General features: G+C 32.1%; 1 protein-coding gene and 1 long non-coding RNA gene across 4 annotated transcripts; both read right to left on the bottom strand.

The window, feature by feature from the left end:
- Positions 1-3,976: 3,976 nt before the first annotated feature.
- On the bottom strand, positions 3,977-6,634 carry LOC111398459. The gene is made up of 2 exons (XR_002703341.1): positions 6,123-6,634; positions 3,977-4,373 (listed from the first exon to the last, which is right to left on the bottom strand). It is a non-coding gene; the product is annotated as an uncharacterized LOC111398459 (long non-coding RNA).
- A 6,914-nt stretch (positions 6,635-13,548) lies between these two features.
- LOC111398460 lies at positions 13,549-16,490 on the bottom strand. Of its 3 annotated transcripts, XM_023025362.1 has the most exons (3): positions 16,390-16,490; positions 16,039-16,118; positions 13,549-14,253 (listed from the first exon to the last, which is right to left on the bottom strand). In XM_023025362.1, exons 2-3 carry the CDS (start codon positions 16,056-16,058, stop codon positions 13,674-13,676), a joined length of 600 nt encoding a protein of 199 aa, XP_022881130.1. In that variant the 5' UTR covers positions 16,059-16,118; positions 16,390-16,490; the 3' UTR covers positions 13,549-13,673. The 3 variants fall into 3 exon arrangements, with proteins under 3 accessions (XP_022881130.1, XP_022881131.1, XP_022881129.1); XM_023025363.1 differs by lacking the exon at positions 16,039-16,118; XM_023025361.1 differs by lacking the exons at positions 16,039-16,118; positions 16,390-16,490 and adding an exon at positions 14,462-14,714.
- Positions 16,491-17,317: the final 827 nt, after the last annotated feature.

The raw sequence follows: 17,317 nt of genomic DNA on the forward strand, positions 1-17,317 counted from the left end.
TTTGAATGTTGTGCGCAATGTAAGCCCTTTACATCTGTTTATGCTTTAATTCATTGTTTGAGCAGTGCATCAGAGTAAAACCCCGTCTGATCTCCATTTTTTAAAAATTCATTATTCTCCAAATTTATTTTCTGGCATTGTTTACGAATTTAAGTGATTTTATTATTATTATTATTATTATTATTATTATTATCATCATCATCATCATCATCATCATCATCATCATCATCATCAATTTTTTTTAATAACGTGTGACAGTTGAATTTGATATATTCATATTTTGGGTTTTGGTATACCATTTTGGTTATCTTAAGTTTGTGGTTCTCTTTTGAATTATATTGTTTCCTTTTGCTCAGATAGAGCGAGTTCAATATGTTTATTGTTGTTTCTCGATTCTAGATAGTTATGTATATAGTTAGCCCCTATTTTACTTCCATTATAGTGTATCTGTGGGAAAAAAAAATGTATTCTGAAATAGCCATTTTTGAAGAATGTGAGGTTACAAAAAAAAAAAAAAAAAAAAAAAAGTTTTGAGTTTACGTATAATATTATTTTATTGAAAAGTATGTGGTTAAAACAAGCAGAGAAAAAATATATATTAAAATTTTAATGGAATCCAAATGGGGCTCAGTATTTTTTTATGTTAGTACATTTTCAAAGTAGTCCATAATTAAATTATAGGCTCTAGTATGTCTCATTTATGGATCGTATAAGATTTATTAAGAAAAAGTTATTTCTTCTCAAATTATAATTTTGTTTTTGATGTTTTAATTATTCTCATCTTTTTGTGGTTTTTAATCTCCACTATTTTGAATAATGTATATGAATTTCCTAGCTTCTTGAAGATTTTTTAAGATAGATTTTCTCCCTTACACAAATATTGTGGAGTAGTAGCATGTTAAATATACGTATCGAAAGAGTCAATACGAAAAGAGTAATGCCATTTGCTATTGTTCACTGTCGTAATCGCCCTACGTGCAGTTAATGATTTGATGCATTAATGTGGTAATTTTTTATTGCTTTATACATTAAATTATTAATCGCCACATATATGTGAGCGACTGCAAATAACATTAATCATATGAAAATGATTAATTTCCCAAATTCTGTGCATCGAAGGATATATTACCTCCTGAAAAAGTGACTAGGTCATGGCTATAGTAATTTTTGATCTTGCTTAGGTGAGTAATTTATGATCTCTTACGTATAATATGTCAAGATTAAGCCTTGAGTAAATTAAGTTGTTAACTTATGGTTAAGGGTTTTTTTATTTTTTAATTATTTTTTTAAATGTGATTTTGATTGAATCGAAGCTATAAGATTTTGTATGCATCATGAGCTTGATCTATATTCATGCATATGATAAAGTAGATGACACGTTGAATATATAATGTGACAAATTTAAAGTCTATTTTTCATACATGCACCTAACGATTCTAGTGGTATTTGCCTCTATGTCTTGTTCCCCAATGTGATACATGTTTATCAGTAATATTTTACAGGTTTTAGAAGTTTAATCAACTTACCATAAGATGTCTTCATGTCTAGGACGAAATAAGAGACAAAACATGTTCATGTAACCCTCATGCTATGTGAGAATTCTTGTCAAAGTGAAGTCCATTTAAAAGAATGTGATTATCAGTGCTAAATTGCTATCTCAAGTAAGATCAAAGCATAATTGTGAACATATTAAGCTCGTGTTGGCCCCATTCTTTAAAGTTTTTTTTATTTTCGTATAATTTTTTAAAGCTCATTTTTTACTATACATTTTATAAAATTCACAATTTTTATAAATTTTTTCAACCAAATATTTCATTAAATTTTATGAAAATCTAATAAAAATGTATTTTTTTTTATCCAAATAAAAAAGGGGCCAAGTGTCTTAAGTAAATTTGCATGCCGATGTACCAACTTAAGGGTCCATCATGTATAAATGATCATGTACTGACCCAATTGTATACCTATCAACTGAATACGTAAAAGTTATCATGTAGCGACTTAAGGGTACACCACCTATAAACGACCATGTATCAACTCAAGGGTACATGTATCAGCTCAATGGTACATATAAGTGGCCATATACCAAATCAAGGGTACTTTAAATCATGCCACTTCGAAAGCTTGGTGTGTGAATGTTACTTTAAGAATGGGCCCCAAGCAAGATAAAAAAAAGAGGAAATTACACAAATCTAGGTATTTAAACTTTCAAACTCAAACTTCAGGAGTAATATTTACTTGTACAAAAATTAGGTATTATATATAATTCACCCAATTCAATTAAGAACCCTAAATCATTTCCCCCATTTTCAATTTTCAATTTTCAATCCTGTCTCTCTTCTCACGTCGACAGAGACATTGTTGGTTCCGATGCAAGATCGACGCCGCTACAGTAGAGATACATCGGAAGAAAAGAAGTCGTGGTCGGAGTTTCACTGCAACAGGCGCGAAGCTGTCAATTTTCTATCCTCTTTTTCATGAATCGCCGCCACACCTTCTCATACGACGTCGTGAATTTGTAGTCACACTGTTGATCTAAGCGCCAGCGTCACCCAACGTCATCATGGCTGTGCTCACAGTTGAATGCTTTTGGAGGTTTCTAGGTGCTATGCNAGGCTTGAGTTTTTCTTTTACATGTTTCTCTTGACCAAATGTTATAGTTAAACATCGGGCGCGTTATTATTTGAATAAATAATCAAAATAATTACTTTTTAGGGACATCTTTAGTTGTATATTATTTTCAAAATTCAAGTCATTTGGCTACAACTTTTAAGATAATTAAGAATTATTTTCTTGTAACGCAGAGATTACGTGGAAAAGCATATTTTTGACGCCGTTGTGATTACTGAGGATACAAATAGCGATTCCATAAATATTCTTCTTCAGAGTTGTTAAATGTCAATTGTCACACAAACATTGCCATATTAGTATTAATACCGTACCTATATGCTTCATAAATTTTTATTCAAGCGTATCAAGATTTTAAATCATGATATACTTAGTCAATTTTTTCGGTGAAACCCCGCAAGCATATGGGTTCGTTGTACAAGTAATAATTGTGATGAGAGAGTTATCGTCCCACAAAAAATAAGATTTAATATCTAGTTCAATAACTTTTATTAAATTCGAAATAATATAAAATCAAAAGAGTTGGTTTATATGTATTTTATACTAATCTTAAACTAATAATGCAAATAAAGTATTTATTTAATATGTAAATTTTGTATTGGAATCGTGAATCCCTCTATTGCCATTTAATTCAACTCTTAATTTATAATTTAGCAAATTAATGTATCCAAAACAATCGATAATATACTTTTATTCAATATTCTTTTCCAAAATATATTAAACCTATGTTTAATATAACCCAATTTTTCACTACAGGAAATATCACTTTCAACGACTATGTAAATGATCGTAGATATACATTTTTGGTTTTGATAATATTCAACAACCAAAATCAGTTGGTTGTTCCTTGGTTGGCAAAGGGGTGTTGGCGAATGTATTTAACAACTAAAAGCATATTTGGTTGTTGAATGTATTTTTTTAGCAACTAAATAATTAGTCATAAAAGGTTTGTACTGACAACCAATTCTTTTTTCAACAACCACTTTTTTGGTTGTTATATTAACTATTTTTGTCATTAAAATACAATGAAAGCAACCAAATTTTAGTTGTATTTCATTTCAATGATGGAAGAAATGGTTGTAAAAAAATTAAAATTAACAACCAATTTTATTTCAACATCTACTTGATTTGTCGCTGTATTAATTATTTTTGATAAAATATCATTGAAACAACCGAAATTTAGTTGGCATCCATTTTTAACAACAAAATAAGTGGTTACAAAAAGTTCATATTAATAATCGAAATATTAAAATAAAGAGAAATATAATTATCGACGATAATATTAATGAATTCATAATTGTCACACGTTGACATCATACTACAAGCAAAATTTTTCCACAATAAAAAACAATTATAAAAAGTGAGGAAAGCCAATTGATAATAATATTAGGTCGAAGAAGAAACTCTTCTATAATGCAATTTAAGAATGTCTACATAGATTCCAATTGAAAACAAAGATCTTGAACCTCATTCTGTAAAGCAGCATTCTCTGAACAAGTACCACAATTTTTTAACATTGTCTCCTTTGAATTTTTCTATTGATCAACATAGCTAAATCTCTTGCTCAAAACTTGCTCACATATTTCAGATTCTTTCAAAAGCATCAGTTGCTCACATAATGAGACTCCGCTTCTTTAGTTGTCTACCCGCATTCATTGCTATAATGCATCTCTTATCTATTAGTCAGCAATGTCCAACTCTTATCCTATTATGCAATGTCCAACTCTTATCCACTGACATTTCTTAACCTATGAAAGAAAAATAACAAAACAACTGAAAGAGTAAAAAGGGAATCATATTAATCACTATAGAAATAATAAACCCAATGTACTAATTCAAGAAATTTAATCAAAGTATATACTTTGATTAAAAAAATGGTTTGACAAAGTACATGTACTACTACTCCTGCAAAATAGATAGCCCCCTTTCAGAATTGCTTCATATAAACAATGATGTGGAAAGAACAATTTTATTTTTTTATTTTCTTTAAAGAAACGTCAAGAAGCAAAGAAAGGGAAGGCTTTTCATGCCAATTATCATGATCAAGATTCAATTGCTTATTCCCCTTCATAGAAGGTGTGTGAATAAACTATTTGACATTACCTGTTGTAACTGATCCAAGTACTCGTTTGCAAAATTACTGCCCATTGTGATGCAACGATCTAAAAAATATCATTGCAAGATCGTTGCATCCTCGTTTGCAAAATTTCTTGCTTCTTAAAAATAGTTTTCTATTTCCATCATTGTGATAGAAAAGTTTGTTAAAATATCAATAAAAAATTACCCAAAATCCATCCCAAAGAAAATAGAATGAATTAATCACGAGTTATTCGGAATATGTAAGTTCAACCAATTCACAGACTCACAGTCACAGATATTCACAAAGGGTATTGCTATTTCCATCCACGCTTTTTATAAGTACATCCCACGCTAAGTGAATCCCTAATAAAATTTTAAAATTTTTAAAAAAATACTATTAACATCCACGTCATTTCCAATTTTCCCCTTATTAAATCCATTCATTTAAATATTATATATCCACGTGAATTTTATATATTCATTCTACTTTAAATACATTCCTAACACTATAGATTCATACAATTTCTAAAATCATAAACTCTTTCAAAACAAATGAATGAAATAAGAACAAAACAAGGGATATTTAAAATGAGATAAAATAATTATAATTGGATTACAAACAATAATCGTTTCTGGCATTTATGATTGGCAAACTCATCATTATATCCGAGACTACTTAGTTTTTTTTTGCCCAAAGAAGGCAATTTTATCATTAAAGCAATCATACAAACGATAACTTTGCTGGATCATCTGTAAGTGAATGTCAAAGTTCTATATGAGTAAGCTTAGAATAATATTAAAACATAAAAAGAAAAACATAAAACAAAAAACAAAAGTCAAAAGACAAATTCCAATTTCCCAAATCCCAATGTTCTCCCCACCTGGTCCCCCTCCTTCGTTCTTCTCCGGCAACAAGGTGTTGCCCACTGTGTCACTGGATAAAACCAAGACATGTTCTTCCTCCTCGAACACCCACCCCACACCCACAAAAAACCAAAACCCACCACCCTACAACCACGTCCAAACACAACCTAAAATCATTAGCCAACAACCATCATTTGATTTTGAAAAAAAATGGAAAAGAAGAATGAGAAAATGAAGAAGAACAACAAAAGAATTGCTGGGGTTTGTTGGTAAAACTCAAAACTGAATAGTAGCTGGCTGCCAATTATAATTTTTCGTCCGGCAGAATATAATTTTGATGATTTGGGTAGAATTGAAGTAATTGATTCAACAAATGGGTGTGGATTTCATTACTACTTATGTCTATTTAAGTAAATTTATATATGACTAAAATTTTATTTTTAAAAGTGGATATACTTAAATGGATGTAAATAGAGCTACCCATTCACAAATCATCAATCAAAGTAGATGTAAGTAAAAATCAAAACACAAAATAATTTAAAGGCTGTAGTCACCCCGGGCTTGTGAAGCAAACGACTGTGGCGATTGGCGATGGACTACCATGGCAACTGTCAACGACGGCAGGCGGATCGCTAAATCGATAGCAACAGCACCGCAAAATTTTTCCCGTCTCTTGTGTCGATTGAATCTCCCGCACAACGGCACAAGCGGATGGCGGATGGAAAGTCTCCGTTCAATTGTTGTGTGTAATGGGACTCAAAGGGACTAATGGGATTCTGTTCAATTGCTATTTCTAATCGGCTGCACAATTAGGATTTCAATTACTGTGGGACTCTGTTCTGTTCTGATTCGAAACATATTGAAATTTGAGGTTCCCTTTTCTCTCTATATGCTCAAAGAGAAAGAGTCAGAGATAGTGAGGAAGAGGAAGAGTGAGGCGGTGCAAATCCATGAGAAGAGATGAAGTTATGGATTTGAGGTTAGGGTTCTGGAATGAAATGAAATGCCAGCGTGGGTGAATGAAAATTATTTGACTGTGAAATGAAATTTCAAGAGCCAAGTGAATTTTTAGGCGGGAAGCAAAATTTTAAGATGTGGAAATTGAAAACACAATTAACGACTACTTTGAATGTCAATTTTTTTTTTTTTAGTTTCAACACCGAGTTAAAATTAGTTGTTGTTTTAGTCTATCAACGACCATATATTATGGTTGTTGAATATTTACTATATTTTTTTTTCTTTTTTTTTTTTTTTTTTTTTTTTTTTGTATTTTTAACAAACCAATTACATTGTCATTGGTGGGAACTTTTGTTTTGTCACCCACTAACAACTTTTGTTTCTTATCCAATATTTCTATGAAGGCCTTCTACCCACGAAACAAAGTATGGTTGATGCTGCAAGTGGAGGAGCACTGGTGGATAAAACTCCTGAGGGCTCGAGGAATTTGATTGCAAACATGGCAGCCAACTCTCAACAATTTTGCACTAGACTCGACTCTCCTTCTAGAAATGTTAATGAGGTAAATGTTTCATCCCTTGAACAACAACTTGTGAGTCTAACTTCTCTTATTCGTCAAATGACTTTAGGTAATATGCAAACGGCGAAGGCATGTGGAATTTTCTCAGTGGCAGAATAGCCTAATATGTGCCCAATTCTCCAAGAAGATAAACAAGTTAATGCAGTAGGTAGCTTTTCTGCGACAGCACGCCAAAAATCAACACATGGACAATTGGTATTTGGAATAATATCTATTCATGTGCAATCATGTGATAAATCTTGTGAATCAATGCAAGTTTTTCATATAAATTCGGACTAAGTTCGACACGGTATAAATCATCATAGGGTCCGATAGGGGATAAAGATATACCACTATGCTCTACGTAAATCTTTAAGTACTCACAAAATTACATACATTCTTATATATTTGTATCCGTCATAGAGATATAGGTTAGTGGTAAATGAGAGCAGGTTTAACTTTGATCAAGAGAGACTGTTGGATAGATTTAGGAGCATTGATTCTTCATAATTTTAACATGTCAAATTATAGAACTATGGTTGAATTGAGCATTGCTTGGGGATTTGTGATCATAGTGCGTCATATAATTACTGAATACATTAAATTGCATTCTCAATATTTAATAGCATTTTAGTTCATATAAATATCAATTTGTATTTTATTCATTGCCTACACAATTAATTGCACAGTTCGCTTAGGTTAGGGAGTAATTAGGTTATAGAATCACTTGTCAAAGTTTAGTTTCGGTTAAGGCCTGGGTAGATAAGATTAAACTAATCAATCTTTGTAGGACGATATTCGGACTCAATTGATCCACTTGTGGTGATTTAAATTGAATGAAAATATTTCGTGAACAAGTTTTTGGCGTCGTTGCCGGTGATTGAATTTTGTTTAATTTCATTTTTCTAGGCACTAATTTGAACTTCAAATTTTTATTTTTATTATTTTTTTCGCTTAGGTTATTTTATTTTATTTTTATTATAGTTATTCAAATTGTTTGAATCTGAGTGCTACTACTGGTTTTCTCACAGAGTTGCATGCCAAGATCAACTGGAGAAGAATTGATTCCAGTTGATCCTGAAATTGAGAGCACTTTTCATCGATTGCAAAGAGAAAATAGAGAAATACAGTTGCAAATGGGTAACGAATTGAACAACCCTATTATCCCAACCAATGAAAGAGCAGCGGTGGATAAAGGAAACAATATTTTGGGAGATTTCTTGACTCCTCAAGTAATTCAAAGCTAGTCCAGTGTAGTGTATCCACCGTTTCGGTAGCCTAATTTTCAAATAAAGGCCAATGTGATACAACTGTTCCAAAATGGACACCAATCTTATGGCAGAGTTGAAGAAAATCCACACACACACATATCTTGATTCTTGGATATGTGTCAACACTTCAGGTATCAGGGAATTTTGAACGATGCTATTAAGCAAGGTTGTTTCCACATACACTATGGGATAAGGCATTTGAATGGTTGGATTCACTTTCGATTGCAAGCATCACTATTTAGAGCGAGTTGGCTCATAAATTCTGCACGAGTTTCTTCTCACCAGCCAAGATAGCGAAACTGAGACATGAGATTTCAATATTCAGTCAAGGAAAATCTGAATCATTTGACAAAGCTTAGAATAGATTCAAAAACATGCTCCGGAAGTGCCCTCAACATGGGTTACTCCTGTATTTCAAAAGTATGGTGGACTCATCATCAAATGGCTCAATATCCATACGAACAATCGATGAAGCACTGGAATTGTTTGAGAGAATGGCTACCACTTCAACCATGTGGTCCTCTGAGCGGGTGATTCAGAAAAAGCCTTCAGGTGTCTATGAGATAGATGCATATTTAGCCTTATCTGTAAAGATTGACTCACTATTTCATAAGATGGAAAGCATATCACAAGCAACACAAGCTAAGAAGATCAGTTGTGAGGAGTGTGGAGCTGAGAATAAAACAACAGAGTGCCCAATTTAAAAAAAAAAAGAGGAATTGAGTAGGCATACTTTGTACAATAGGGACAATGCCAACAGAACAATTCGTATGGAAAATATACAATCCCAGTTGGAAGAAGCATCCCAACATCTCTTGGAGCAACTAGAATCAGAATATGCCACATAGACAGTTTCAGCGGCACGAGAATAAGCCTCAATTGGAAGAGATGTTAGGGAAATTCATGGAGAAGGTCGAAGCCACTCTTTAGAACCAAAATGCTGCCATAAAAAAATTGGAAACTCAGATGGGACAGATAGCCATTGCATTGACTGGTAAAACCGGGTAATATGCTAAGTAACACATAAAAATCAACCCCAAGGAGCATGCTAAGGCCATTACAACTCGAAGTGGGGTATAGCTACCTGAAATACATGTCAAGAGGCCGAGTGTGAATGGAGAGACAGCACCTCCTACAGAGGAAGAAACTAAGGAGTAGGATGAACAACCAAAGGAATCAACTCCAAAGGAAAGTTTAAAGAAATCACAGGATAAGGCCACAGCTACAGTCAACCCATATGAGCCTCCTATTCCATTCCCTCAGAGATTGAAGAAGTATAAGCTCGAGCAGCAATATAAGAAATTCCTCGAAGTCTTCAAAAAGCTCCACATAAACATTTCATTCGTTGATGCACTATTCCAAATGCCCGGTTATGCCAAGTTCCTGAAAAATATCTTAACGAATAAACGTAAGCTAGAGGAACATGAAATAGTGATGTTAACTGAAGAGTATTGCGCTAGGATCCAGAAAAAGCTCCCACCAACACTATAGGATCCAGGAAGTTTCACTGTTCCTTGCACAATTGGTGATTTTTATTTTAATAAAGCATTGTGTGATCTTGGTGCAAGTATTAACTTAATGCCACTATCTATATTCAGGAAACTAGGATTGGGAGAACCCAAGGCAACTATAGTAACTTTATAGCTGACTGATCATTCACTTACACATCCACGAGGGATTATCGAAGTAAACTCATATTCCCAATGGACTTCTTGATTTTGGTCATGGAAGAAGACAAGGATGTGCCTATCATATTAGGATGACCATTTTTGGCTATTGCAAGAGCCCTTATAGATGTGCAGCAAGGACAATTAACTTTGAGGTCAGGAGAGGAGCAAGTTTCTTTTAATGTTTTCAAGGTAATGAAATACCCCACCGAGCTTGAACGCTGTTTCCAGATTGAAGTGGTTGACATAGGAATCCCCTATAATTTTGAGTTGAAGAAGCTTGTGTAGTACGCTCTTCATCCACTCTCATCGATTCGAAGGAGATTAAGGCATTCAACGTAGGATTTCATACGAATAAGGAAAGAAAGTCACACCACTTGGAGAAGGATAGGGATGAAATTCGGAGGATAACTATAATGCAAAACAAGACCATATTAAGTAAACTATGTAGGACCTCCCAAGCCATATATAAAGTGCCATGAAACATTTGTACCAAAAGTTGAGCTATCGACTATAAACTAGCTTTGGGTGGGAGGCAACCCACTGTATCCTTTTAAGTTATTTTGCTTTTTGCATTAGTTTAGGAATCTTTCAATTTTGTGTTTGCATTGTTTATAGTTTATGTCATCTTTTGTCCATGCATGTCAATAAATAGCTTAAGCACAATCCACACGAATCCATATGCATTGAGCACGAGCTATGAGGTTGAAGTTTTATTTTAGTTAGTCATGGGTCAAATTGAACAAAGTGCATGTCTAAAGCTAAGTTTCGTTAGAGTGATTCACATTTTTTTGATATAAACTCTATATTGAGATATAATTTATGTACACATGCACCTTGAAGCAAGTTTCGGGGATATGATGCTACCAAAAAGAATGTCACATGGAGAGGAGAAGTATTGCGGGTCTGTAACACCCCAATTTTCTATAAACTCCGGACGTTACGAAAAACTCATTTTTCTTTATTCTAGGTGCAGAACTATAAAAATAAAATTCTTTATTAAACAAATAACTGCAACATTTATAAACCTAAATTTAAAATATAAAATTTTTATTTAAGCATAACATAAACTCTTAACTAATTTAAATAATATGTTTGGAACAAAATTAAATTAATTGGTAAATTTAAAGACGACAAACTCATTTATTTTTCTTTTCATTTGATCCACTTGGGAGCCCGCATCACCATCCTTTCACAATTTCAATCGACACGAACTAACCTGTAAAAATTTGTAAGAGTGAATATTCGAAAACACCCAATAAGATACGTGCAGTTTTCATATACATATATATAATAATAAAAATTACAATTCATACCATCTGTTCTTATGGAGTATATCGGTGACTATGCGACACACCCATCTTAGGTCCTCTTATAATCCTGTAGGATTTCATATCTCTTTAAAAAAAAAGTGTACCGACAATCCAAGCATTTTTTAATTGCATATAAAAGCATATAGAAACGAAAACAACTTACACATATGTATCTTATATTGTTAGAAAAATTTGAAGCACGTTCAAAATCTTTTCTTCGCTTTGAACAATATGTGATTAAAATATTCAATGTATGCAAACTTTATTTCTAATGCTACCTTTTCTTTCTCTCTCTCTTCCTTTCTCTCTCTCTCTCTCTCTTTCTTTCTTCTCTCTCTTCCTCTCTCTCTCTCTTCTCAGTCTCACACGTTTTTTTTTTCTTTCTGCTTTAAATTGTGTTTATTTTTTTAGTAGTGAATGATGAGACTTTTGACATGATATATATAGTAGAAAAGATGATAAAGTTATGGTGAAATTGGGATGAAAGAGACGTGTACCACCCAATTAAATAAAGCAAAATTTTTGATAAAGCAAATCATAATGTAATAAGCCTAAATCTTTAAGTATGATTACATTATAACTATATTTAGATAAATCCTAATCATCTAAATAGAATAGGGAACATGGGGAAAGTGACGGATGATGGAGTTTAAATTGTATTTAAATAAGTTATTTTTTGCCAGAGGAAATCTCTACATTTGCAGAAAGAGAATTGTAACTGCTGTGTTCCTCAAACAAAGTAATATGATTTATATTGTACTGTCCCAACTCCCTACACTCTACAGCATAAATTGTGAGATTTTCTACTATTTTAATTCAAGTAGATAACAGCAACTAGGAGTTGACAATTATCCTTTCATCTCAATTAAAATCCAAAGGTTATCTACACGTGAAATCATGGTTGTAAAGCTAAAATCATAGACAAACTCCAATTATTTGTCAAATAAAGATAATATCTTCAAACTTAAATATTTTGGGCCTAATTTATCTGAAATAACTTTTTCTTCGGCCTAAAATACATGATTAATTACGAGCTACCCAATGAGTATAATATTAATTTACTTATCGATACTCTATAAAGATCTAATTTATTTGACCCAGATAAAATAGAAATTTATATAATAAACAAAATAAATAAAATTTTATCTATAATTTTTTTTTTTGGGTTGCTACAATCTACCCTTAAGAGAATTTCCTCCTTGAAATTTACCTGCGTTAGGATCTTCCGTGGCCTGTCTTTGGGCTGAAGTAAAAATTCTGGCATTTCCTTTCTTTTTTGGCTCGTCATTCTTCTTCGAAAGGTCCTCTTTGCAGTTTTTGGAAATATGCCTGATTTTACCGCATCTATAGCACACATGCTTCCTATACAGACATTCACCCCTATGTATTTTCTTACACTTTGGACAAGGTGGAACGACTTGTCCAAAACCTGGTCCGAAGTTAGCCTTCTTGTTCGGTCCTTCTCCTTTCTCTTCGTTGGACCCATTCCATTTCCTCTTTCCTGAAAACTCGGCCCTTTCTGGGGAGTTTGGTCAATTTCCAACCTATTTGAGATTGCTTGGGCAGTCTGCAATACTTGGCTATAGGTGGTGAATTGATGGGATGCTAGTATTCCACCAATCTCAGGATGCAATCCCTGTTCGAACCTCCTTGCTTTCTTTGCTTCAGTGTCCACTAGGTGTGGTACATACCTTGATAGTTGTTCGAATTTTCTCTCATAATCCTCAAGCTTCATTTTCCTTGTTTAATTTGAAGGAATTTTGTCTCCTTTTGATCTCTCAGTGTTTGGTGAAAGTATTTTGCCATCACTTCATCTTTAAATTGTGTTCACGTCAGAGCACATTGTTGTGCTTCTGTTCTAGTGCAAGATGCTAACTCCCACCAGTGGCATGCAACGTCAACCAACATAAATTCTGTGCATAACACCTTTTGAGCATCAATGTAAGATAGATATTTGAAGATTCACTCCATTCCTCTTTTCCATTCTTCGACTACTAGTGGGTTTGCCTTGCCATCGAAGGTTGGGGGTTTGTAGTGACGAAACTGTTCCACAATTAAGGTGGTGTTGTTAGCGTATGCACCATGGGGACCAGCCTGTGCTTGTTGCCTATCCAAGTCTTGTACTACCCTTAGCAAATCCCTGATGATCGTAGCTTGATTTTGTTGTTGTCTCAACATTTTCTTAACACAAATAAAATTTTAATTTAGAAATATTTAATAAAACAACATAATATTATTAATAATCTTTGTAATAACGAAGAATTTTAAAAATATAAATTTTCAAATCCTTACATATAATAATGTGCTCTTCAAAATCAACTAAACAATTAAACTTTTCCTAAGTAAATAAATAACACTTAATCCTAATCCCCCTGTGTCCTGAAAAAAATCTTCTTTTATGGCATCTCATCTCTGAAGTAGTGCATGACTCTGACTCGGAATCTGCAATCAAATCAACGAAATTTTGTGGTTGCATTTCCTTCTTAGGGTCTTCCAACTCTGGTTCAATATCTTCCTCTGGGTCCTCTTCCGATTCCTCCTCCGGGTCCTCCTTTGGCTCTGGCTCTGGCTCTGGTTCGGGTGCTGGTACTTGTTGTCTGTGATTCCATGAAATTATGATATCCTCACAGTATCCTTTAAAATCAATATTGTCCCAATCTTCTTCCAAATATAACTCATAATCCATATCCCTCACGAAGTAAGTCACGTCTCTCCATTGAGGTCGCATAGTGCTTAAAAGGTGGTATATCAAGAGGATTGTCCCCTCATTATATCCGAATGATCTTGCCCGCTCCCACTTAGAAAGGAAATCTTCAACATGTTCAACAAAAGTTCGCTCCCATCTTACTTCATAATCTATGTTGTTCTCAATAGCCATTTCAGCATGCTGGAGGTAGTTTGGGTAATTCCTAGTCATCCTAATCACGTGACAATTATAATTTCAATTATGTTTAATTTTGCATTATCAGTATTTTTTTATTTTTTAGTGCATACACGATATTCTAGTAAAATGTAAAAATGACAAATATATTATGCGAGGTGAACATGTTTATACATTTCATAACATGTAGAAATATGACTCATAACCATGCTAGAAATTAAGAATGAAACGAATTCATTTCATACCCGGGATCAATTGGAGAGTAGTCGAATGGTGAGCGCCACATGCCAAGTGTTTGTATAACATTATTTATTTTAAAAAAAAAAATTACATTATCCTTTAAACTCCCTATTTTCTTGTCCTTTCTCCTTTTTTTATTTTTTATAATAATTTGACTATAATTATTTATGAATTTCTTAGAATAGAAAATGTCAAGAAGTAAAAATTCAGAACAACGATATCATTATTTAAAATCAAGTTATAAATGGTTATTTAAACACAAACATATAATACATACATATACATTCTTGAAAATAAAATCATAGTAATAACACGTAAGTACTAATAGAGCTAGATAACAACCACGTAGTATTTTAAGAAATTTACTTATATTATAAAAATTAATATATACTTAGGTAATTGTGGGCTAACATTTGAAAGCTTGGTTTCAAAGTATGTATACAATTACATATTAATTAAGGCATATAATCTCATTTTACATAATTTTTTCACAAAATCTCACTTTATTATTATTATTATTATTATTATTATTATTATTATTATTATTATTATTATTATTATTATAAGTACATGTATACATCTTTTAATAAAGTTTTCTCAAAATAGAAGTTTCAAAATTTTTGAATTTTCTTAAATTTATAATTGTCAAAAATATTATCTTTCATTTTGTCGATTTGAATAACGCACAATTAAAAGACTTCTAGATGAGGAGGGGGGTCACAGAGGGACCGCTTAAATCTCAAGCTTTTTTTTAGACAATTTAGGTCCTTTTGACAAAGCCTTTCAATTTTGCAATTATGCAATTGAACAAAATTCAAACAATAAATTGAACGTGGAATCTCTTAAAATATTATTTTTTTCAAAGGTCCATTTTTTTTTTTAAAACATCCCCAAAAGCTAAAGTTAAAACACATAGAAATTTATCATATGTAAGATTTAAATCATAGGCATGAAACTATAACAATTTAAATTCTAAACTGCTACTACTCAGAATCAATTTAAACAATAATTTATTCTTCAAAATAAAGAGACAAATGCATAAAAATAAATGGGTATTGATGTGAATGGTAATCCAAACTACTAAAAAATGCGACAAAATCTATAAAAAATTTGCAATATTCAAAGTATGTCACGTCATAATTAAAATCCTAGAATTCTTTGCTATGTCATGTAAAATAATTTTTTTGGGGGTCCTTACTGTTACATGAACAGTAACATCGTTTCAAAACTTTTTTTAAAATTTTTTTTATTGTTCACGTGAACAGTATAGTTCACGTGAACTGTTCAAAATATATTTTTTTTTCCAAAAGAAGTCTACAGAAAGGTCAAACCGTGCTCTGATACGAAGCTGTAACACCCCAATTTTCTATAAACTCTGGAACGTTACGAAAAACTTATTTTTCTTTATTTTATGTGCAGAACTATAAAAATAAAATTCTTTATTAAACAAATAACTGCAACATTTATAAATCTAAATTTAAAATATGAAAATTTTATTTAAACATAAAATAAACTCTTAAATAATTCAAATAATACGTTTGGAATAAAATTAAACTAATTGGTAAATTTAAAGACGACAAACTCATTTATTTTTCTTTTCATTTGATCCAGTTGGCAGCTCGCATCACCGTCCTTCTACAATTCCAATTGACACGAACTCACCTGTAAAAATTTGTAAGAGTGAGTATTCGAAAACACCCAATAAGATACATGCAATTTCCATATACATATAAATAACAATAAAAATTACAATTCATACCATCTGATCTTATAGAGTTTATCGGTGACCAAGCGACACACCCATTTTAGGTCCTCTTATAATCTCGTAGGATTTCATATTTCTTTTAAAAAAAAATATTTACGGTAATCCATGCATTTTTTAATTGCATAAAAAAGTATATAGAAACGAAAACAACTTACACATGTATCTTACCTTGTTAGAAAAATCTGAAGCACGTTCAAAATCTTTTCTCCGCTTTGAAAAATACGTGATTAAAATATTCAATGTATGCAAACTTTATTTTCAATGCTACCTTCTCTCTCTCTCTCTCTCTCTCTCTCTTCCTCTCTCTCTTCTCAGTCTCACACGTTTTTTTTTCTCTCTTTCTGCTTTAAATTGTGTTTATTTTTTTTAGTAGTGAATGATGAGACTTTTGACATGGTATTTATAGTAGAAAAGATGATAGAGTTTTGGTGAAATTGGGATGAAAGAGATGTGTACCACCCAATTGGATAAAGCAAAATTTTTGATAAAACAAATCATGATGTGATAAACCTAAATCTTTAAGTATGATTACATTATAACTATATTTAGATAAATCCTAATAATCTAAATAGAATAGGGAATATGGGGAAGTGACGGATGATGGAGTTTAAATTGTATTTAAATAAGTTATTTTTTGCCAAAGGAAATCTTTACATTTGCAAAAAGAGAATTGGAACTGCCGTGATCATCAAGCGAAGTGATATGATTTATATTGTACTATCCCAACTCTCTACACTCTACAGCATAAATTGTGAGATTTTCTACTATTTTAATTCAAGTAGATAACAGCAACTAGGAGTTGACAATTATCCTTTCATCTCAATCAAAATCCAAAGGTTATCTACACGTGAAATCATGGTTGTAAAGCTAAAATCATAGACAAACTCCAATTATTTGTCAAATAAAGATAATATATTCGAACTTAAGTATCTTGGGCCTAATTTATCCGAAATAACTTTTTCTCCGGCCTAAAATACATGATTAATTACGAGCTACCCAATGAGTATAATATTGATATACTTATCAATTCTCTGTCAGAATCTAATTTATTTAACCCAGATAAAATAGGAATTTATATAATATACAAAATAAATAA

Source organism: Olea europaea, chromosome 8, assembly GCF_002742605.1.
Source record: "Olea europaea var. sylvestris chromosome 8, O_europaea_v1, whole genome shotgun sequence".
NCBI classification, from domain to species: domain Eukaryota; kingdom Viridiplantae; phylum Streptophyta; class Magnoliopsida; order Lamiales; family Oleaceae; genus Olea; species Olea europaea.

Bases quoted from the DNA above. Each gene is read 5' to 3' on its own strand.
- LOC111398460 (XM_023025361.1), bottom strand. From the start codon at position 14,502: ATGTGGCGCTCACCATTCGACTACTCTCCAATTGATCCCGG. The intron at 14,254-14,461 runs GTATGAAATGAA...TCACGTGATTAG, and splicing joins TACTCTCCAATTGATCCCGG to GATGACTAGGAATTACCCAA.